The sequence below is a fragment of the Microcaecilia unicolor genome, chromosome 7, assembly GCF_901765095.1.
Source record: "Microcaecilia unicolor chromosome 7, aMicUni1.1, whole genome shotgun sequence".
NCBI classification, from domain to species: Eukaryota; Metazoa; Chordata; class Amphibia; order Gymnophiona; family Siphonopidae; genus Microcaecilia; species Microcaecilia unicolor.
Window position 1 is genome coordinate 111,667,712 of NC_044037.1, and position 22,914 is coordinate 111,690,625.

The 22,914-nt window shown below is 45.9% G+C and overlaps 1 protein-coding gene across 1 annotated transcript in view; it reads right to left on the reverse strand.

Annotated features, from left to right (window-relative positions):
* Positions 1–22,914, reverse strand: part of LOC115474420 (3-methyl-2-oxobutanoate dehydrogenase [lipoamide] kinase, mitochondrial-like) — a 171,084-nt gene that overhangs the window by 124,155 nt on the left and 24,015 nt on the right. The window contains 5 exon segments of the mRNA XM_030209872.1: positions 8,230–8,277; positions 8,279–8,392; positions 8,395–8,459; positions 9,473–9,557; positions 9,774–9,842. Of these exon segments, the coding sequence (XP_030065732.1) occupies positions 8,230–8,277; positions 8,279–8,392; positions 8,395–8,442 (210 nt within the window). The 5' untranslated portion in view covers positions 8,443–8,459; positions 9,473–9,557; positions 9,774–9,842.

A 22,914-nucleotide genomic window follows, 5' to 3' on the forward strand; every position in this document is an offset into this window, starting at 1 on the left:
AACATAAAACAAATGCCGCCAGAAAACACGAACAAGTAATGAGCACAGCTGACTAGCATAAGCGAAGCAGAGTCCTGCCACCAACACAGGAAAGCCTGCCAAAAACCAAAGCACAAACATTCCCAACTGACTACCAACCTCCTGAAAGCAGCAAAACATTCGGAAAATCAGAGAATCTGAGAAAAGACATGGAAATTCTCCTCACTGTTTTTTTGTGGAAACAGAAACAATAAGAAAACAGCTTACCTCACCACAGCTGAAAACAGCATGTCACAAGTGACATTGCCAGCTAAAATAAAGAGACGTTATTTGCCCAGGAGCCAATACCATCTTGCATCTTGTCACATTTATGTCTGCCGAGCCTCAAGCGAGAGAGGGTAGAGGAGAGAACCAGTAGTACCAAGTATCCCTTAGCTGGAGATGAAGTACCCAGGGACACTGGGTATCATCCTAAAAGAACTCCAGACTGGGTTCCAGTATATCCCTTGCTCAACCATCCCCAGCAGAGCTGAGGCAGGAGCTAGCCAGTCATCCTCAAGAGAAACTGTATGTCCAGTCACCATCCACTAGGAAACAGAGAAAATATTTAAATTCCAGGTTGCAAGATACCCTTTAAGGGCAAAGTACCTGGAACTATTTTCTCTGTCTCCTTATGTTGATGTATGGACATAACCCATTGGTCTGGTACTGATGACAAGGAAAGCAGCCATTTCATAGTACTACTGCAGTAACGTAAGATGACAGCTATGAGTTACGGTAAAATTATGTCTTACCTGATAATTTTCTTTCCTTTAGCTGCAGCAGATGAATCCATCAACTGGTGGGTTGTATCCATCTACCAGCAGGTGGAGATAGAGATCACGGACTTCAGTGAGTGGTGGTATTGGACAACCAGCCCCTCTGCTCGATAGTATATATGTCATCTCAAAGCAAAGCAACTCCCATGAATAGGAAAAAAAACCTTCCTCACCAGAAAGAAAATCTCAACAGAACAATAGTACTATAATTGAAAATACAACTCTGTCCAAATGTAGAACTTCGTGTATTAAACTGCAAGAAGCATAACAATCAGAACAACAACTGACAGATTAAAAAGAACTCAAAAGACGACGGTAAGCTAGGGAGGGATGCTGGATCATCTGCTGCAGCTAAGGGAAGAAAATTATCAGGTAAGAACATAATTTTACCTTCCTTAGCACAGGCAGCAGATGAATCCATTAACTGGTGGGATGTACCAAAGCAGTCTCTAAACAGGGAGGGACACCGTCGCCCCTCTAGCCAAAACTGCTGCACCAAAAGAAGCATCAGATCTGGCTGCCACATCCATTCTATAATGCTTGGAAAAAGAGTGTACAGAAGCCCAAGTAGCCGCCCGACAAATCTCCTGCAAGGTCAAAACTGAAGACTCCGCCCACTAGGTAGATTGCGCCCTAGTGGAATGAGCACGCAAGGGTTTCCGGCGTGACTCGACCAGCCAATAAATACGTAGAAGAATAGTCTCTTTAATCCACCTCGAAATAGTCAGTTTGGAAGCAGCCTGACCACGACGAGAACCTGAGAAAAGCACGAATAAGTGGTCTGTCTGACGGAAGTCATTCGACATCGCCAAATCTGAAAATTCTGGAGTCACCATTGACCGGCACCTAACACTTGAGACTCACGCGAAAATTACGACCAAAAAGATGTTCCATTCAATGTGGAAGCTAAAAAGAGTAAAACCATTCTTCCCAAGAACCGTTTTCCGGAATCTGGTACAATCATTAGTACTCAGTCACCTAGACTACTGCAACTCACTATACGCTGGCTGCAAAGAGCAAAAAACTCCAAACAGCCCAGAACACAGCAGCCAGACTTATATTCGGAAAACCAAAATACGAAACTGCAAAACCCCTACGAGAGAAACTACACTGGTTACCACTCAAAGAACGCATCACGTTTAAAGTATGTACCCTAGTACATAAAATCATCCACGGCGAAGCCCCAGCTTACATGTCTGACATGATTGACCTACCACCCAGGAATGCCAAAAGATCATCTCGCACATTCCTTAGTCTTCACTTCCCAAACTGCAAAGGCCTAAAATATAAACTAATGCACGCATCAACCTTTTCCTATATGAGCACGCAAATCTGGAATGCATTGCCACGTAACCTAAAGCGACCTCATGAACTGACCAACTTCCGAAAACTGCTGAAGACCCATCTTTTCGACAAGACATACCACAATGACTAAACATATGAATCCCCACATATATCTAGCAAGCATTGTTTAAAAGCGCCTCATATTATATCTTTATCATATTTTCCATTACCATGCAACCCAAATACTTCTGTAACACTAATGTCAACTCTCCTCTCATTTCCACTATCCACTATATATGTAAGCCACATTGAGCCTGCAAAGAGGTGGAATAATGTGAAATACAAATGCAATAAATAAATAAATAAATAGCGAAAGAGGACACGGCGTACATCCAAAAGATGAAGACTGCGAAAAGGAAAATCCTCTTTCCGAAAAGAAGGAAGAACCAGCGGCTGATGAAAAGTTGAAATCACCTTCGGTAAAAAGGAAGGAACTGTGCGCAACGTGAACCCCACTTCCGAGAACTGCAAAAAGGAATCGCGACAAAAAAGGCCTTGAATCTCAGAGATTCTATGTGCTGAAACAATAGCCACCAAAAATACAGTCTTGAGGGTGAGATCTTTTTCCGAAGCCTCAAGTAATGGGTCAAAAGGAGAAGTCTGCAATGCTTTAAGAACCAGATTAAGACTCCATGACGGGTAAGGGCGCTGTAAAGGAGGACGAAGATGAAGTGCCCCCAGTAAAAACCTGACTACGTCGGGATGCGCCGCCAAAGGGGATCCCAACACTCTTCCCCGAAAACACGCTAGGGCTGCTACCTGAACCCGAAGAGAGTTATAGGCCAAACCCTTTTGTAAGCCGCCTGCAGAAAATCCAACAGGTGAGGCAGCGAAGCATGACAAGACGACCACACGCGGGCACCACACCAGGCCACAAACGTACGCCAAACTCGGGTGTACGCAGTCGAAGTAGATCTCTTACGAGCCTGCAAAAGAGTAGCTATAACTACATCTGAATATCCTTTCTTCCTCAAACGTGACCTCTCAATAGCCAGGCCGTAAGACCAAAGTGGGAGGGATCTTCCATATTTACTGGACCCTGATGAAGAACACTGATCCAGACCGGCAGCCGAAAGGGCGACTCCACTAGAAGACGGACTAGATCCGTATACCAGGGCCACTAAGGCCAATCCGGAGCCACCAGAATGACACGACCCGGGTGTCGAGCAATTTGAGAAGAACTTGCCCTATCAAGGGCCAGGGAGGGAACACATAGAAGAACGTTTACTGGCCACGGCTGAAGAACAGCGTCTAGACCTGCCGACTTTGGCTCCTTTCTTCTGCTCAAGAATACAGGTACCTTGGCGTTGCTCTGGTTCGCCATGAGGGTCCATTGCCAGACTTCCCCACTTCTGACAGATCAATTGAAACACCTCCGATGACAACTCCCACTCGGCCGGGTCTAAGGTGTGGCGACTGAGAAAGTCCGCCTGCACATTGTTGATCCCATAATGAAAGCCGCCGACAGGGATTCCAGATGAAGTTCCGCCCTCCAAAGGAGCCAACTCACTTCCGATGCCAGGGCTGAACTCCACGTGCCGCCCTGATGATTAATATAAGTGACTGCCGTCATGTTGTCAGAAAAAACACGTACCTCTTTCCCTTCTAATAGAGACTGAAACTGAATGAGGGCACTGAACACCACTCTGAGCACGAGACGACTGATCGGCCAAGTGGCTTCAGTCGCTGACCAAGTTCCTTGGGCATACCGATGGAGACAAAGAGCTCCCCATCCCAAAAGGCTGGCGTCTGTAACAAGAACCATCCACTGTGGAATTGCAAGAGAAAATTCCTCTCTGCAAGTGGGGACCGTGAAGCCACCAGGACAGGCTGCGCTTCGCCATGGCGACCCAAGGAAGTCTGCGTTGATAATCCTGGGAGACTGGAGACCATCTGCTTAGAAGCGACGACTGAAGAGGCCTCATGTGAGCTCCAGCCCAAGGCACCACTTCTAAGGTCGCTGCCATGGAACCTAGGACTTGCACATAGTTCCATGCTCGAGGACTGGGTACCTGAGAAAGATGGGAAATCTGAGCCTGGAGCTTGAGGACCCGCTCCTCTGGAAGGAAACTCGCTCCCTCGCAGTGTCGAATCGAACTCCCAGGTAAATTAACTGCTGAGATGGAACCAGATGACTCTTGGGCAAGTTGACCACCCAACCCAACGACTGTAACAGAGAAATGACCTGGTCGGACACCCGACAACTCTCTAGAGGCAAGTCCGCCCGAATCAACCAGTCGTCGAGATAAGGATGAACTCTGATTCCTTCCCTCCGCAGAAACGCTGCCACCACCACCATGACCTTTGAGAATGTCCGAAGAGCAGTAGCAAGACCAAAGGGGAGCGCCCCGAAATTGAAAGTGATGCCCCAGAACGGCAAAACGTAGAAAACACTGATGTGGCTGCCAAATGGGAATATGACGATAAGCCTCCTTGAGGTCTAGAGCAGTGAGAAACTCTCCTGGCTGAACAGCAGCCACCACGGATCGCAAAGTTTCCATGTGAAAATGCTGAACTCAGAAAAAACTGATTTAACTTTTGGAGATCTAGAATGGGCCGAAAGGAACCTCCTTTTTGAGGCACCATGAAATAAATGGCATAGTGGCCCTTCCGAATTTCGGGAAGTGAAGCACCACTGCCCCGAGCTCCACGAGTGATCGCACAGTAGTCTCGACAGCTACCCTCTTGGTGGCAGAGCCACAGCGGGATTCCAAAAAAGAATTGCCTACGGGCGAAGAAAAACTCCCGCTTGTACCCTTCTTTGATAATGTCCAGCACCCATTGGTCTGAAGTAATGTTGGCCCACACCATAAAAAGAGGTCAGGCGACCACCAATTTTGGGAATAGAAGAGTGGACCTGCGCCCCATCATTGCGAAGGACGTCCTGAAACTCCAGGACAAGAGCCGGAGGCTGTAGAATTCCGAAAAGAAGCCCGCTGCTGAAAACGGTTGCACTGAAAATTAGGCGCAGAATTAGCACTTCTCGGAAACGAGGATGAGAAAAAGAAGCCGCAGAAGCCCTCTGCGTCTGCCGAATCCTGACTTCAGGAAGGCGTTGACCTTTAGAGTCACCTAAATCCTTGACAATTCTTTCTAAGTCTTCTCCAAAGAGAAGCTTGCCTCGGAAAGGAAGCTGAGTCTCTGCTTAGAGGCCAAATCTGCCGCCCAATGGCACAACCACAACTAACAACGAGAAGAAACAGACAGGGCCATAAGCTTAGGAGAAGAACGAACTAGGTCACAGAGGGAATCAACTAAGTAAGCTAAGCCTGATTCCAGCAAAGCAGAAACAGATTCAAAACCGAGACCAATCATCCTGTTCCTGCCCCTGTGCCTGATGAAGCCAACTAAGACACACTCTAGCCGAATACGAACTACAAATAGACGCCATGCAGAGCCAAGGCTGAAACTTCAAACGAACATTTCAGAGAGGCCTCAATCTTGCATGTCCTTGAGCACTACTCCACCTTGCACAGGGAGAGTAGTCTTTTTGGTAACTGCCGTTACCAAAGCATCCACAGTAGGAAGACAATATTTTTCTGCTTGATCCGAAACCACAGGATAAAGACACGACATGGCTTTGGCAACTTTGAAAGTCCCCTCAGGATCAGACTGCTGAGCCAAAATCAGCTGTTGAATAGCTTGGTGCACAGGGAAAGCCTTAGAAGGCTTTCTAGTACTGGTCATCTTAAGATTGACTGAGGAAACCTGAGGCTCTGGATCTGAAATATCCAAAGCTGCCAAGGCATTAGAAATCAAGGAAGGAAGCTCTTCCTTATGGAAAATCCGTACCACAGTAGGGTCATCCGGATCTTCCTGCTTGACATTCCCTTCCTCAAATCATCAGCCCTAGAGGGGCGAAGAGAATCCCCTGATAGTCCAGCCAAAGAAGGTAAGGGAGTCCCCTGACCCAAGGATGCACCCTCAGAAAAAGAGGAAATTCTCCTTCTTTTAGAAGCATCAGGAGCAGCAGACATAAACTGATCCTGATCTGGCAAAGGAGAAATCAAAGGCTGCAAGAGGCTCTGGGAAGCCTGCTGATAAGGAGACTTCTTTAACAGAAAAGCCTGGTGCAACAACAGAATAAATTCTGGGGAAAACGCAACCTCTGAATCCACAGGCACTAAAACAGATACCCTGACAGACGAACCAATGCGGAAGGCAAATGGTTCGAATCCGCCATGGGTAAAGGCTCCCAAAACCGCCATCAGCTGACTGGCAGGAGCCGACTCAGGAGGAGGCAAAATGGCGCGTTCGAATCCGCCACGGGTAAAGGCTCCAAACCGCCGGCAAAAGCTTAGCGCAGCCTGCTACACACACTCCCGCTGCAGATCTCTTTTTACCGCAGCGGGAGCAACAGTTCACTAACTCCGCGGCCATAACCGGCGTTCCCCGCCGGGAAATAAATTTTTGTTACTCACCCCGCAGGCAAAAAACGGACCTCCCAACAACAGCAAGCCTGAGTTCTAACTGCCAGTAGCAAAAGCTGAATCTGGCTGACTGTGTTGTCTCTACTTCGGTTCTTTCCTTTGCCTTTTTTTTTTTTTTTTTTTTTTTAACAGGCAAGGCTAGAGAACAAATCCTGAAGCTGTTTCTCTAAAATCCTTTTTTTTTTTTTTTAACTGGTGAGGAAGGAGACAGCTATCAGGCAGGGAGGCTAAATAGGCCACAGGGTGAGGCAAGGACCCCCAAGAAAGTATTCCCCTAAGGCTGGCACAGAAGCCAAACGCCCCTACACTCAACTGGCTAGCCCAAACTAGACCAGGAGGAGTCCCAAGGAGCTGAATCCAGGAGCTGGTCAGGACATGTCCATCACCTGCTGGAAATAGAGATATACTAACAAGCAGAGGGGCTGGTTGTCCAATACCACTCACTGAAGTCAGTGATCTCTATCTTCACCTGCTGGTAGATGGATACAACCCATCAGGTGATGGATTCATCTGCTGCCTGCACTAAGGAAAGCAGCTATTTTGGATCCCAGCGCAGTACCGGGTGGCCACAAGGGAATCAACTGTCACCCGGGTACCAGCAGACCACCAGGGAGAGCCCCAGTAGTCCTGTAGGAGTATTTACCTATGATCTCACCTTTGCTGGTCTGGGGCCCATACAAGCCTGAACCATTCTGTTATAACAATATGATTCTAGAGCCTGAGCATGAACCATCAGAAACCAGCTTTTAACAAAGGAAATTACTGCTGGGCAAACCATGATGACTTCATCCAAGGACACATTGTTTCCTGCAAACTAGCCTCCAGTTATCTCCTGGGAAAAGCGGAGGAGCGTACTTCACAGAGACCATAGCTACAAGTTTTAATGAGAATTAAAGAGGGAGGTTTCCTCAACTGATAACAGTTTCTTTGCAAATTACAAAGCCTCTCTTCATGACCATGAATTCTGCTGAACAGAATTGCACCGTCTGTGATTGGTTCACAGGTGTCATCTGACCTAGAAAGATGCCAATGTTGGACTGAAGAAAGGAATAGAAGGAGAAGAGTAGAAGACTTGCTGGAGGATAGAAGGCTCGAGAGCAAGAAACTGATTTCCTACACCAGTGTTCTGCATACCTTGCAACAATCTGACAAGGTTAATTCAGCTACAATACACGGCATTCCCGAAAAACTGTGCCATCTGTATCCAGAATACAGACCTTGGACTTTATTCCTGAACTGCGACTCACTGAGGCTTCAGCTTGTGTCTCCACAGAGGAATCTGATTCTTCACCCTTGGAAGTATGCCACAAAGCTGGCTAGGTGAGATAATCTCACCTAGCCGGCTTCGTGGCAGACTTCCAAGGCTTATCTCATAGCCATTTTATAAAGGACCACTGCAACACCTTCCTATCAGGTTCTCACTGTAATCATATGTGGACCCTCTCATTCCTACCTATTTTTCATCAGGAAAAGAACATCATTCAGAGCTTCCTTTTACCATTCAGCTTTCATCAGAAAAACAGTTGTGTGCAATATCTTTCCCATCTGACTCTTCTTAAATTATTCACACTCAATGGTTCCTTAAGAGATTTTGTATTTTCACACAGATTTAACAAACAGGATCTTAGGACAAACGGACAAGACTCATGATCCTCTACCTTCTCAGCAGCGAGGTCATGCTGGACTGGATTGTAGAAAGACGTGACCAGTTTTTGAACGCTCCCGTGCCATTTCTATGTGGTGGTGGTGATCTGTGGCAGAGGAGGACCGTGAGCGCAGTGATACAGGAGAGGGCAGCAAGGGCAGGAGCGAGGAGCCAGACGGCTCCCTAGTCCTCCTAGCTCCATTCTCATCACCGTTATCCACAACATCTTCCCTTTACAGATACCTGGACCATCAGAAAAGAAGAGGTGGTGAAACAATGAAGACAGGATTAACTGTCTATAGAAGAGAAACTCATAATTTTCTGTTTCTTCTTTCTCTGCAACTCCCCTTTTCAATTCAGCAGTAATTATTCCAGGTATCATCTTATAGTTTTCTTTTCTAGTACACTCAAAACGGTTTCCAGCTTTTAAAAAAAATCATATAAAATGCAATAAGTTTATACCCCTCACATGGCTTGCCTCTTGCCACACAGATGAGCCTACTCTCTCCCACCCATGCCTAGACAGACATGAGACACAGTCTTCCTTTTCTCTCCATATACTCATAAGACCACCCTCTTCTCCACCACAAAGATCACCCCCTTCTTTCCACACCACACATAAGGCCACTCTGTACCATCACAAATCCACACAAGCAAAAAGCAGTCATTATACCTTAAACCCCAAATTCGTAAGACCATGTTCTCCTCTTACACCCTCAACACAATGCAAACACACACCACACACACAATATTACCCTCTATGCTCTGTAAACCACAGACAAGATCACCCACTCTTCTTTCAACGCATAGACAAGACCACACACACTACATCTTTCATCCCACACAGAAAAGAACTCTGTTTATCTGCCTTCACTTTTCAATGTTCAATATGATCTCTTCATAGGTACCACACGTCTCCTTCCACTCCCATCACATAAGACAACTCTACAGCTTTCAACCCATTATCTTTCCTCTCCTCAACAGGACACTATCCTCCCTTGCCTTCACTTTTCAATGTTTCAATATGATCTCTTTCATAGGTACACACGTCTCCTTCCACTCCATCACACAAGACAACTCTACAGCTTTCAACCCATTATCTTTCCTCTCAACAGGACACTATCCTCCCTTACCTCCTTGACCCCACAAAAGAGAATGCCTTCTCTATCCTCCACAACACACCTATGTGCTGCTCCCTTCGCAGCCAGTCACCTACACAGACTGATGCACTAACATCCATACAAAAAGGTACACACCTACGTAGCTCCAGTTTGTAATGATGACTGGAAGGGAGGATGTTTCCTATATGCACCGTCCTCTAGCTAGACATTTCTACATAACCTGCATGAAAACAAAAATTGGGAAAGGGCATGAACTTCCAGTGAAGATGCCATCAACACTAAAAGATACAGTGAAAAAGACATTATTGCAGGTTGTGAATCTGACTCCCTGCTCTAAAACCCCTTAGAAAGCTCATAGAAAACACCAGAAATAGATTTCTTTTAAAAAGACCAAGACTTCAATACAAGAAATGCAAAGATGATATGAGCACTTTACCTCAGATATAAAAAGATGTTTCAAGTGAGATACTTTTGGTTTGGCAGCAGATACAAATGCAGTTTCCATCTGTGAGGAAGAAAATCAGGTTATGATCTGGAAGTAAACTGAACAAGCAAGCACAAGTTTTAACCACAGGATGTCCTTTGTTTTAAAGGTACTTTTTCTCCTTCACTGTGACCTTAGTATTTATTACAGCCATGAAATTTTGTTCTAGCAGGACTCAACCAACTTTTCTAAATTGAGAGGCCTACTACAGATTATTTTCACAGTCTATACAATGGGAAGGCAAAAAGATGCAAGACATACTACTACTAATTATTTCTATAGCGCTACTAGACATACTGAGGATTCCAAGCATTCAATATGCAATAGAGAGCAGGAACAGGGGATAATTAGTAACAAGGAGCACTGCCTATATGACAGCAAGGTCCTCCCAACAGGTACTCTTTATAAGGGTTTGTTGTGCACATACCATGACTAAGTAATGTAAATATTTTTTAAACAGTTGACCATTTAAAACAACCATCGCACTTTAGAGCCCACCAGCAGCTACTGTTGGGGGATGCCCCACTGTACAAATTCCTGGCACACACAGGAGAGTGAATCCTTTCTTTCTTTCTTATCTTTATTCCTGTACCATATTCCACCCCACCGCATTGTGCTCTTTCCTCTCCCAAAACTGTCATTCCTCAGGCATCTGCCTAAAAGACACTCCTTTTCCCTGCTGGTGCAACACTTTCATATGCTTCATTGTAATCCACCACAGCAATGCCTATAACCGTGCAGAGTTACGTTGCATTCTGAATCGCATCTTTCCTCCCTCCTCTCCCACCTACCCACGAGCCCCTTGACCTGGCCAACAGTGTTCTAGCCTGCTCCAATGTGAAAAGCCACACAGCATGCCAGGAAACAAAAATATATAAATCATCCACAAACCAATCTGCGCCTATCCCAGCTCCTCCCAGTAGCACTGGCAAATATTAAACAATTCAAAAGGAGTAGAACAGTAAGACATTATATGTTACATGCCTAACTGCTATCGGAATGAACCTCTCTTTAGCCAGGGTATGCTAGCTGTGATCTCATTCAAGGTTTACGACTAGTGCCCTAATACAGTGTTGTACCACAAATCTTCCCTCTTCAGCTCATAAAGGTATAATATATAAAGTAATATATCAAGGTGTTCTTAAAAGTTCTAGTCATCTGAATGGCAGCGCACAAAACTGGGATTATTTCTGTATCTTTCTCAAGCTTGGTGGGGGGTTTTTTCCATATTTGGAAAAAAACATGCAATGAGCACAAGGCAAAGATACTACATCTGACTAGGAACCAAAAGAAGAGGCAACTGCACAAGAATAACATCTTTGTTTTGTATGTTTGCTTCCAGGCCAGAATGAGAGATTTCGACACCAAGAGATTTCCTCCCTCAGGCTCAGCCATTACCAGAAGTTAAAATATGAGGATATGATGAAACAGGCAATTCAGTTTAATGGCACGAGTAGAAAACATCCCCTAGATGGTCCAATAATGACTGTTTCATGTATCATTCTCCGTAGATCATACAGAACAAACCTGTCAGCAGTAAGCGCTCTCTCTCTCCCCTAAAATTTGGGTCGAGAAGAAATGCAGAGTATGGGTAACCAGGTCAGGCAAGATAGGAAAGTTTGTTCATCCTGGTTTCCTATTTACCTCTGGTCACCAACACTCAGTTTCGCCTTCGGCAAGATAATACCAATCCATGGTAAGAAACTGTAAGGGGCCCATTTACCAAGCTATGGTAAGCAACAACACGTGCTTACTGTAGCAAAAAATGCCTTACCATGGGGGTGTGCTAAGGTGTCCCATGGTAATTTGGGGATTGGCGCACACTACCCACATGCTAAAAAGTAAAAATATTTTTTGGAACCCCACATAATCCCCAGTGGTCACTGACCCCCCCCTCTCCCCCCCCCCCCCCCCCCAAAGATGTGACAGTGACAGTACATACCAGGCTCTATGACAGCTTCAGATATGATGGCCATTCCTATTAGCGCAGCAAGTTGGTCCCAGGAGTAGACTATGGTCCGTGCACTGGACTTCAGAGAAGGGGACCAGGGCCATATTCTACCCTAACTGGTACACTTGTGATGAAAGTGTAAAGCCTTCTAAAAACCACTAAATACCTGCTATACCTACATATAGGTGGCACCTACAGACTTGAGGGTTATTGTAGTAGTGCACAGTGAGGTACAGTTGTTTATTTCTGTTCCTGGAGGGCTCACAATATATAAGGGGTTAGAGTGAAAGTTGTACCTGGGACCTTTTATGTGAAGAGCACTGCAGTGTCCCCTAGGCTGCCCCACTACTCTGCTGGGATGCCTGTTTGGTCAGTCTACTAAAAATGCTGGCCCCCAGACATCCCAATGGCTTGTTTTTGTGCATTTTTCCCTAGGACTTCCCCCCCCCCCCCAAAAAAAAAAAAAAAAACGGTACCTAAAGAAAGATGCACTGAGCACAAAAACATCTAGAAAATGGCGATTTTCAAAACAAAAAAAAAACAGTCATTTTTCTGGTTGGAAAATCGCTCTATTCGCCACTCGATTTTGGACATTTTTCATAAAACATCCCAAATCGTCAGATTTAGATGTCATATCAAAATGCCATCTTAGCATAACAAATGATAGTTTTAGGATTGTCTATAGGAATAGATGGCTTATTAATTGTTGGGCCTAACCACACTTTGTGTATTTATTATCGTACTAGCCGTTAAGCCGTAAAAACGGCGAGATTTCCAGCTACCCTCCTCGCCGCCGCTCCCTCCCCCCTGCACTGACCTGCCAGCGCCTCTCACCTGCTGCCTGCAGCGCTTCCACACGGAGGTGAGAGGCACGGAGGGGGGCGGGAACGGCTGTTTCGTGCGATGTTCCTTCCAGGAGGCAGCGGCGGCGTCCGACAATTCAACTCCGTTCTCTCTTTGTTCCGCCTCTGACATCATGACGTCTTGACGCGAGGACGGGACAGAGAGGGAAGTCTGTACTGCGCATGTTGCTAGTGAGTACGGTCACTTGCTGTTTATATGTTTGATATTCCTCTTGGGATCTCTGCAATGATTACTAAAGTTTTATTAGCAACTATTTAGCAGTTAGAGAGGGAATTGAGGACTTTTTGGTGTTGGGAGTTTTTAAATTGTATTTTGATAGGTGTTTTCTGATCCTAGGTGTTACAATATCCATATTTAAAAGATTCTAGGTTAAATTACTGTCCTTTATCTCAGTTACTATTTGCGTCTAAAGTTACAGAGAAGGCAGTTGTCCAACAACCGACATTTTTTGGAGAACACTAATGCTTTACATCTGTGTCAACCTGGTTTCTGAGTGCATTTTTTTTGCAATCACTGATTTCATCCATCAAACTCTCGACTCAGGAATGGAAGTTCTTCTTTCACTAGATTGACTGCAGCCTTTGATCTGGTAAATCATTCCATTTTTCTTAACCATCTAAAATCACTTGGAATATCAGGTTCTGTGGGCTTTGTTGGCATTCCTGCATCGGCAGCCACTAGCAAGCCTGGATAAAAAGGGGGCCTAAATTAACTAACAAGCATGACTCGTTAGGAGAAGAGACAGCAGCAATGAATAAAAAGTTTTTAGAATTCCACTTATTAACTTTAGGAGAGTGAACAAAATTATTAAAATCAGTTCATGTAACTTTCTGTTCACTGGATCCTGTTTAGTAGATTTATTGAAATGTGTTCCAACTCTTATGTTATCATGGATATTAAAAATCATTAATGTATCTTTATCACAAGGCTTGCAGCCTGTTCGGTTGCGAGAGGCCATGGTCTTTCCAATTCTGAAGAAGGAAGGATAGAATAAGAATATTCCAACAAATTTCTATCCTAGTCCAAATTTGCAGTTTTTAGCCAAAATATTAGAAAAAGTGGCAGCTTTATAAACTAGTGAGTTCCTAGAGGAATATCATTGTATGATATGCATAGGCAGGCCTAAGATAGTGGTATGGAGACTATTTTGACATCAATGATGAATTATATTTATAGGATGGATAAGAACATTCTGTTTCTCCATGTGACTTTAGATTTATTGTCAGTGTTGGAACTGAGTAGAGCCCTCTATTCTTTTGCAGTGATTTATAAAGTTAGGGCTGTAAGGAACAGATAGGTGGATTTTGTCAATTCCTTTTAATGTCTGGTATAAGGTAGTTAGTCTCAGAAATTTTTGTGGAAATGGGATGACACCAGGGATCACTCCTATCACTAAAACTGTTCATCTTCAACCTTTGGAGGACTTAGTACGAAGAAACAATATAGACATTTTTATTTATGGTAAAATTAGGTTTCTTACCATGATAATTTTCTTTCCTTTAGTCATAGCAGATGAAGCCATTACGTATGGGCTGTGTCCATCAACAGCAGGGGGAGATAGAGAGCACTCAACTTTTCTCAGTGCCTCATGGCCAGCTAGCTCCACTGCCTCTTCAGTATTTGAAGCTTCCAAAGCAGTATGGCAAACCGCAATGGGAATAACATGAACTTCCTCACAGCGAACGATGGCCCCTTAACAAGGGCATGAACTCAAAAAAGAAGGGAATACTTGCATCCTCCTGGAGGGAATAAACTCATCCTCCCAAAACATGAACTGGAGGGAATGAACTCATCCTCCTATAACTGTAACAGAATCCTGAAGACTGTTTTCCGACTCCCCAAGGAAGGAATATAACTTCAGGAAACAAGAACAGCACCTAAAATCAGAATCACTGCAATACAGACAATCATACAGGAGGGCTCATGGCTTCATCTGCTATGACTAAAGGAAAGAAAATTATCATGGTAAGAACCTAATTTTCCCTTCCTTGTCATCAAGCAGATGAAGCCATTACGTATGGGATGTAACAAAGCAATCCCTAAATAGGGTGGGAACAAGGGAACAAGGCACACCACGCGCCAGCACCTGTGCTCCAAAACGCGCATCCCTCCTGGCAGCCACATCCAGCCTGTAACATCGGGCGAAAGAGAGCTTAGAAGCCCATGTTGCAGCACTGCAAATTTCATGAAGAGATAGTGCTCCAGTTTCCGCCCAGTAAGAGGAAATCGCTCTTGTGGAATGTGCCTTAAAGGCTTCAGGTGGAGCCCGGCCAGACAGCAGATATGCTGAAAAGATAGCTTCTTGAGCCAACGGGCAATAGTGGCTTTAGACGCTGAAGACCCTCTGCGAGGACCTGCAAACAGCACAAAAAGATGATCAGAGGTCCTGAAAGAATTTGTAATACTGCAACAGAGTCCTGCGCACATCCAAAAGGTGCAACTGCCCAAATGAATCTGGAAACTCCTCCTCAACAAAGGAGGGAAGAAAAACAGGCTGGTTTAGGTGAAACGCTGAAACCATCTTAGGCATGAAGGAAGACACGGTCCGAACCGTGACCCCTGACTCTGAGAATTGCAGAAAAGGGTCTCTACAGGACAGCGCCTGGAGCTCTGACATCCGTCTCGCCGAAGTAATGGCCACTAAAAAGACGGCCTTCAGTGTCAATCTTTCTCTGAAGCACGCCAAAGCGGTTCAAAGGGAGCCCCCTGAAGGGCCTTCAATACTAACCCCAGGTTCCAAGCTGGACAAGGTGCCCGCACGGGAGGACGGAGCCGAAGCACCCCCTCTAAGAAACCGTGCCACATCTGGATGAGCAGCTAAGGACACACCTTCAACCTTGCCATGCAGGGAGGCCAATGCTGCCACTTGCACCCGCAGGGAATTATAGGCCAAGCCTTTGTGTACACCATCCTGCAAAAAGTCCAGAATCGGCGAGAACAGGAGCCCGCAATGGAGAAAGCGCTCTTGAAACACACCAGTCTTCAAACTGGTGCCAAATCCTGGCATAAGCCACGGAAGTGGAGCGCTTACGGGCCTGCAGGAGAGTGGAAATTACCTTATTGAGTAGCCTCTCTCAATTGCGCCCTCTCAATCGCCATGCCATAAGACCAAAGTGGCAGGCGTCCTCCATGGCCACCGGACCCTGTGACAACAGGTGTGGAACCAGAGGTAAGGGAAAGGGAGCCTCCAACAGCATCTGTCGGAGGTCCACATACCTAGGCCTCCTAGGCCAATCCGGGCAATGAACACCACTTCTCCTGAATGCAGCCGAATCCGCAGGAGCACTCGCCCTATCAAGGGCCACAGAGGGAAGACATACAGCAAGCCCAGGGGCCAGGGTTGAGCCAAGGCATCCAACCCGGCAGAGCGAGGATCCCTCCGTCTGCTGAAGAAGCACGGGACTTTGGCATTGGAACTGGTCGCCATAAGATCCATCACTGGCTTGCCCATTTGGCACATATCTGCAGGAATACATCGTCTGCTAGTTCCCACTCCACTGGATCGATCTGATGCCTGCTTAGATAGTCGGCTTGCACGTTGCTCTGACCTGCAATGTGAGCTGCTGAAAGGGACTGTAGATACAGCTCGGCCCAGTGGCAAATTTGTTCGGCCTGCGTGGCTAGAGCTCTGCACTGAGTGTCGCCTTGTCGATTTATGTAGGCCACTGCTGTCGTGTTGTCCGACATCACTCGGACAGCCAATCCTTCCAGGATCACTTGAAAGGCCAGAAGAGCCAGAAACACCGCTTTCAACTCCAGGCGGTTGATAGACCACTCCGACTCGTCGGGCGTCCACAGACCCTGGGCATGCTTCCCCTGGCAATGTGCGCCCCAGCCCTTCAGGCTGGCATCTGTCACCACTAGGCACAAATCGGGGAGCGCCAGCGGCATTCCCCGCCGCAACATACTGTCCGAGAGCCACCACTCCATATTGAGGCGGACCACAGGGAGCCAAGAAAAGTCTGTACTGATAATCCTGAGATACTGGAGACCATCGTTGAAGTAGAGAATACTGTAGAGGTCTCAGGTGCGCTCTCGCCCATGGTACGTACCACTTCCAAGGTAGCCGTCATCGATCCCAACAGCTGGACAATGTCCCAAGCTCGCGGGCGGGGCATCCTCAGGAGCAGACGGACCTGATTCCGAAGCTTGCACCGCCTTTGCTCGGGAAGAAACACATAGCCCGAGGCTGTGTCGAACCTGGCCCCCAAATATTCTACAGATTGCGAGGGTTTCAGGTAACGTTTGGCCATTTTGACGACCCAGCCCAGAGATTGAAGGACTGAACCCACTTGGTTGTAGCTAGATGACTCTCTTTTTCTGAGTCTGCTCTGATGAGCCAGTCGTCTAGGTACGGGTGAACCCGGATACCATCTCGCCTGAGAAAGGCAGCTACTACCACCATTACCTTGGAGAAGGGTCGGGGAGCTGTGGCGAGGCCAAAAGGCAAGGCTTGAAACTGGAAATGTTTTCCCAACACCGCAAACCGCAGTAAGCTTCTTCAGGTCCAGAGACGTGAGAAACTCTCCTGGCTGTACCGCCGCAATGACGGAGCGCAGGGTTTCCATGTGAAAATGCCGCACTCTTAAGGACTTGTTTAGCTCTTTTAAGTCCAGGATCGGGCGAAAAGACCCGCCTTTTCGTGGCACCACAAAGTAAATGGAGTAGCGGCCTAAACCTTGTTCGGCGGGAGGCACTGGGGTCACAGCCCCTATCTGGGACAGACTGTGCAAAGCCTCCTCTACCGCCGCCCGTTTGGCGGCAGAACCGCATCGGGACTCCACAAACATGTCTCTCACCGGGGCAATCAATTCTATTCGGGATCCGTCTCTGATCAGGTCCAAGACCCACTGATCTGCGGAGATTTTGGCCCACTCCTCGAAAAAGAGGGAAAGTCTTCCTCCGATGACAGGAAACGAGAAGGGGGCCAGCGCACCATCATTGAGAGGGTCGCCCCTGAACTCCAGGCCTTGAACCGGCAGCTGCGGAACGTTTGTCCGAGCGAAAGGAGTTTCTCTGCTGAAAGCGGGCACGCGAAGTGAACCCAGAACCCCCCCCCCCGGGCGGAACCTTCTAGCTTCATGGAAGCGAGGTCTGTAAGAGGAGCGGACCGCCTGACCCTTAGAGGAAGGCTTCGGCCTATCTTCGGGCAAGCGCTGAGGTTTGGAATCCCCCAGGCCTTTAACAATGTTTTCCAGCTCCTCACCAAACAGGAGAAGGCCTTGAAAGGGCAACTTCACCAACCTTGCTTAGAGGCCATGTCCACTGCCCAATGTCATAGCCAAAAGAGTGTGGCGAGCCGCCACTGCTACAGCCATTTGCTTAGCCGAAGCTCTGACCATATCATAAAGGGCGTCAGCTGTAACCAAGCCAGGCAGGCTCTAGCAGCATAACAACTGCATGCAGACGCCCGAACAGTGAGACCTGCCAAATCAAAAGACCGCTTCAGAGCTGAATCAAGCCTGCGGTCTTGAATATCCTTCAGGGCAACACCTCCTTCAACAGGGAGGGTAGTTCTCTTTGTCACAGCCGTGACCAGGGCATCCACTTTAGGCATTGCAAAGCGAGCCAAATGTTCCTCACTCAGAGGGTATAATTGCCCCATAGCCCTGGCAACCTTCAAAAGTCCCTCGGGGTCAGCCCACTGAGCCGAAATAAGCTCTTGGATGGAGTCATGCAAAGGAAAGGCTCAAGCAGGCTTTCTGGTACTAGCCATCCTAGGATTAACCGAGGAGGCTGTGCCACTCCCAGGATCTTCAATCGAAAGGGCTTGTAAGGCATCTGAAATAAGCGCTGGCAGCTCCTCGCGGTGGAAAATCCTCACCGCAGACGGATCATCAAGCTCCTGTGGCAATTCTGCACCCAACTCTGGCTCCTCAGCCCGAGAAGTTCTGCCAGACCCCTCAGAATCCTCATAGCCCGACCACGGGGAGGGGGGGGGAAGGGGGGTGCGCCACACTCAGAAGGGGAATTAGCCCTTCTGCGTTTATCAGGAGGATAAGAAACAAGCAAAGCCACTCCAAAAGGCCAGGATCCACTGGGGGGGGGGGGGGGGGGGTGTCCGAAGATCCCTGTGGAAGAGCTCTTTTAAGCATGTATGCCCTATGCAGCATTAAAACAAAATCAGGGGAGAAAACCGCTCCCTGACCGCCCGGATCCTGCCCAGGGCTATCAGCTCTATTATTAGCCTCACTCAGAGGACCTCCCCTCCCCCCCCCCCCCCCCCGGATTCAGGGCTCTCCATCGCAACGGAGGCCGCGCCATGTGGAAAATCCAAAATGGCATCCGCTGCCAGCTCAGAACGCGAAAGATTGCCGCTCGCCATGCTCGGGCCGGCTCTACCGTCTGTACAGCACAAATTACAGAGCCCCGCTGCTGATTTGCGCTTGCCACATTTAGAACAGCGCTTTACAGTCTCTGCAGCCATCGCCGAAAACGGCGGTAAAATTCAAAAATAGCGGTTCATGCCAAAAATGTCCCGATCACGGGCCCACCCCGGAGTAGTCAGAAAACACTCTTACCTCACTAGACCGAGTATCACAGCTCCGGTCCTACAGAAGAATCTCAAGAAAAAAAAAAACCTCTTTTCCAAGATCGCTGCGCTAAAGCACGACGCGACTTTAATTATTTATTTTGTTTGTTCAACGCTGTGAGGAAAGCAGAGGCAAAAGAGGTAAATAAAAACACTTCGGAGGCTCAGATAAGTGGGAAAGGCAGGGAAAGGCGAACCAATGTGCCAGCGTCCACTGAGTGGGAAAGGACAGGGAAAAGCAAGCTAATATGTCCACATCCACGGGGGCATGGGTAAGGCAGGGAAAGGGCTGACCTATGTGCCTTCAAAGTGAAGCTGCTATAGCCTCTAACACCCCCGGCTAACAACTGGCAAGCCAGGAGCCACCCCCAGGCAGATTTTTGATGTCACTCGAAGAAGCTGCAGCCACCCTGCTTGGGGAGATAGAGACTACTGAAGAGGCAGTGGAGCTAGCTGGCCATGAGGCACTGAGAAAATTGAGTGCTCTCTATCTCCCCCTGCTGGTTGATGGACACAACCCATACGTAATGGCTTCATCTGCTTGATGACAAGGAAGAGGACGATATTTCCTTCTAAGAGAAGCAACAACTGTGTAAGGATTTAGCTGTAGGTAAACTAAATGATTGTCTGGTTGAATTGGAAGGGTGGTTGAAAACAAGTAGTTTGGTGGTTAATGTTAGTAAAACCACATGCCTAGGTATTGGCCATATCTTGCAAACTGATTTGGGTGTTTTACCTACATTGGGTTAAGTAATACCTCGGAAACAGTCTGTTAAGATATTAGGAATTATGTTGGGTGGAGATGGTGTTGGAAAGGATCAGACAGCTGTTGTTTTGAAGGCCTAATGTATCTAAATATAACTCACCTTGAGCTACTATAGGAAAAACTGAGCAAAATCTAAACAAAAATAAAGATTAATTAGACAACTGAAGTTATTTCTTTATATCAATGTTTTGTTGACAGTAGTTTATGCTTTTTTTTAATGTTTTTTTAGATTACTATAATATTTTATATGTGGGTTTGCCAGAAATGTACTGTAAGAAATTACAGAGAGTCTGTGTCGGCATTAGAACACGGCTTATTAACAGAGGGGTTACTAAGTGCCAAAAACCTAAAATACTAAGGGCCCGGATATTCAAAAAAAGCTGTGCTCCTAATTTAGGCTCCTAAATTTAAGCCCTTTTTTTTCAATCAAACTTTCAAGCCCATCTTAATTTAAGAGCTTAAAAGTTATGTTTACAAATTTAGGATACTCATTCATTGTCTAGATTTAAATAAGCCTAGTACTAAAAATCACTGCAAATAATCCATTTCTCTCTACCCTAAATACGCCCATTGCTACCCACTTTTTATGCTCCTAAATTTAAGAGAGTTTGAGCAACATTTAGGTTCTCAGCACTAATACTTTTCAAAGAAGCCACCTTTAGGAGCAAAGCTTTGAAAATTAGAAGCATAAATCCTTTGAATATTGGCCCTAAGTATTTGGAAAGGCTGAGGAGACCCAAAAATCTAAAGAAGAAAACAGTTTTAAAATGTGGAAAGTGAAAAAAAAAAATCATACCAGGTACAGTACAAAAATATATTGAGGGAACCCCATGCAGCACTGGCTGCATGGGAAGTCTTGTTCATGCTTGGAAAAGCCTTCTAGGTTTTTCAGATGTTTACACAAAATGCTTTGCATCAACGCTGGATGACATCACCCACTTATGCGGCCGATTCATCCTGCTTGTCTTCAGGAAACAGACTTGGATTCTACATATGCCGTTCGTCTATAACTTCTAAGAGTAAGTTACTAATACACAAAAGGAATCAGGTGATAAACTCGGTACTATTGAAAACTACTAGAAAAAGACTTTTACTGTTCACATATGTAAAGTCCAGAAAATGTGTAGATCTGAATATACAAATACTGCAAACAGTTTATAATTATATATAACCTTCACCAACTGCTAGTTCGCTTACCTCATCCTGACCTTGTTCCAGGAATAGAAAAGGCAATTGTTAGTGATATCATGGCATTAACTTCCCAGCAGGATAAAGGAAAGTTTAAATAAATAGCCAGAACCCAGCAACCTCTGAAAGCAAACAGTAAGGAAACAAGTGCAATAGTGAGAAAACGGTGCCCAGTGTTTAAGAAAAGGTTTGGCCATGCCCTTCAATGCTGAATGTGAAAACCCTGATAGGAACATTTCAACATATTACAGACAGACCCTATTGCCCCATCCCCTGTTCAATAATAGCCCAAGTTCTTTATATCTCTGCCAAAATGTTTCTCGCTTTTGATCTGGCTGGAATCTTCTGACTCGCTTTAAGCTCAGTAAGTCATTCATTCACTCCTTCAACTCCCAGAAGTTTCTGTACAGTTTAACTAAATGGAAATTAAGAAATAGCAGAATCATGCGACATTTCACCTCCTAACTGATGGCTGACACCTGGGAGGAGCAAGGGACACCACAGTCACCAAGAAACAGCAATACCTTAAAGTTACCGATTAACAATTCGTAACAGTCCTTTCCAGACCTAAACTTAAAAAATTACCAACAACCTCTTCTACTCTCCCAAACTGTGGCACCCCTTCTGAGAACAAACCCTGAACCAATTATCTGTAAAATTAGTATCATAAACAGACAAATTTAACTTCAATATATGGAAATACCACCATAGTTCTCCTTTAAAATGTTACAGAGGGTCCTGAGTTGTGCAGAAATTCAAGGTGGCAGTAACATAGTAAATGACGGCAGATAAAGACCTGTACGGTCCATCCAGTCTGCCCAACAAGATAAACTCATTTTACATGGTATGTGAAACTTCTATACCAGAGTTTGATTTGTCCTCAAGGACAAATGTCATTCTCAGGGCACAGACCATAGAAGTCTACCCAGCACTGTTCTTGTACTAAGTTCTGAAGCTAATGTCGAAACCCCTTAAAATTTACATTCCAGCCCATCTATATCTATTCAGTCATGATCAGGGCCTAGACCATAGAAGTCTGCCCAGCACCGGTTTCGTAGCAGCATAAGAACAGGCAACCTGGGGGAGAGACAGACTGAAGGAATCTCAGGTTGCGCCCTTGATAAATCACTAGATAATGGATTTGCTGTTTAAACAATTAGAAACAAACCAGACAAGTTAGCTTCTGCTCGATGGAACATGTTGGCTGTAAATTTTAACAGCACGATTTCCCTGGAAAAACAACTCATGTTGTGGGTATGCATGGCTCCTTGAAGTGCGTGCTGAGTGCAGTCAGCTCTGTGTTTCATGGAACTCCTTAGGCAAGATCCTCAAGTGAGGTGAAGTCACATAGTGATGTTAGTAGAAGGTTGACATGGAGAAGCCACTACACACCTTGTGACCTTCGGCAGGTTTGCTTCACTTTCCATTGCCTCAGGTACAGATTTAAAATGGTAAGCTCGCCGAGGACTAGGAACCTGAATGTTACCTGAATGCTACTCACTTTCAGCTATCAAAGAAAAGGCATGAGCTAAATTTACAGTGGACAAAATATTAAGCTATAAAAATGAAGTTGATCGTTGGCATACATTCATTCCTTCACATAAATGTTTTTGGGATATAATGTGACTTTATCTTCCTCAGCCCTTAAAGGCAATATTTAAGTATGGGGGGCATTTCTGCCGGCACAATTGTATTTATTTTATCCATTCTTAATTTACAGAAAACCAATGCCTTAGACTCTGCTATTTCAGAACTGTGCAGTCAATTTTACAGGTTCTTTGTATTAACTTAG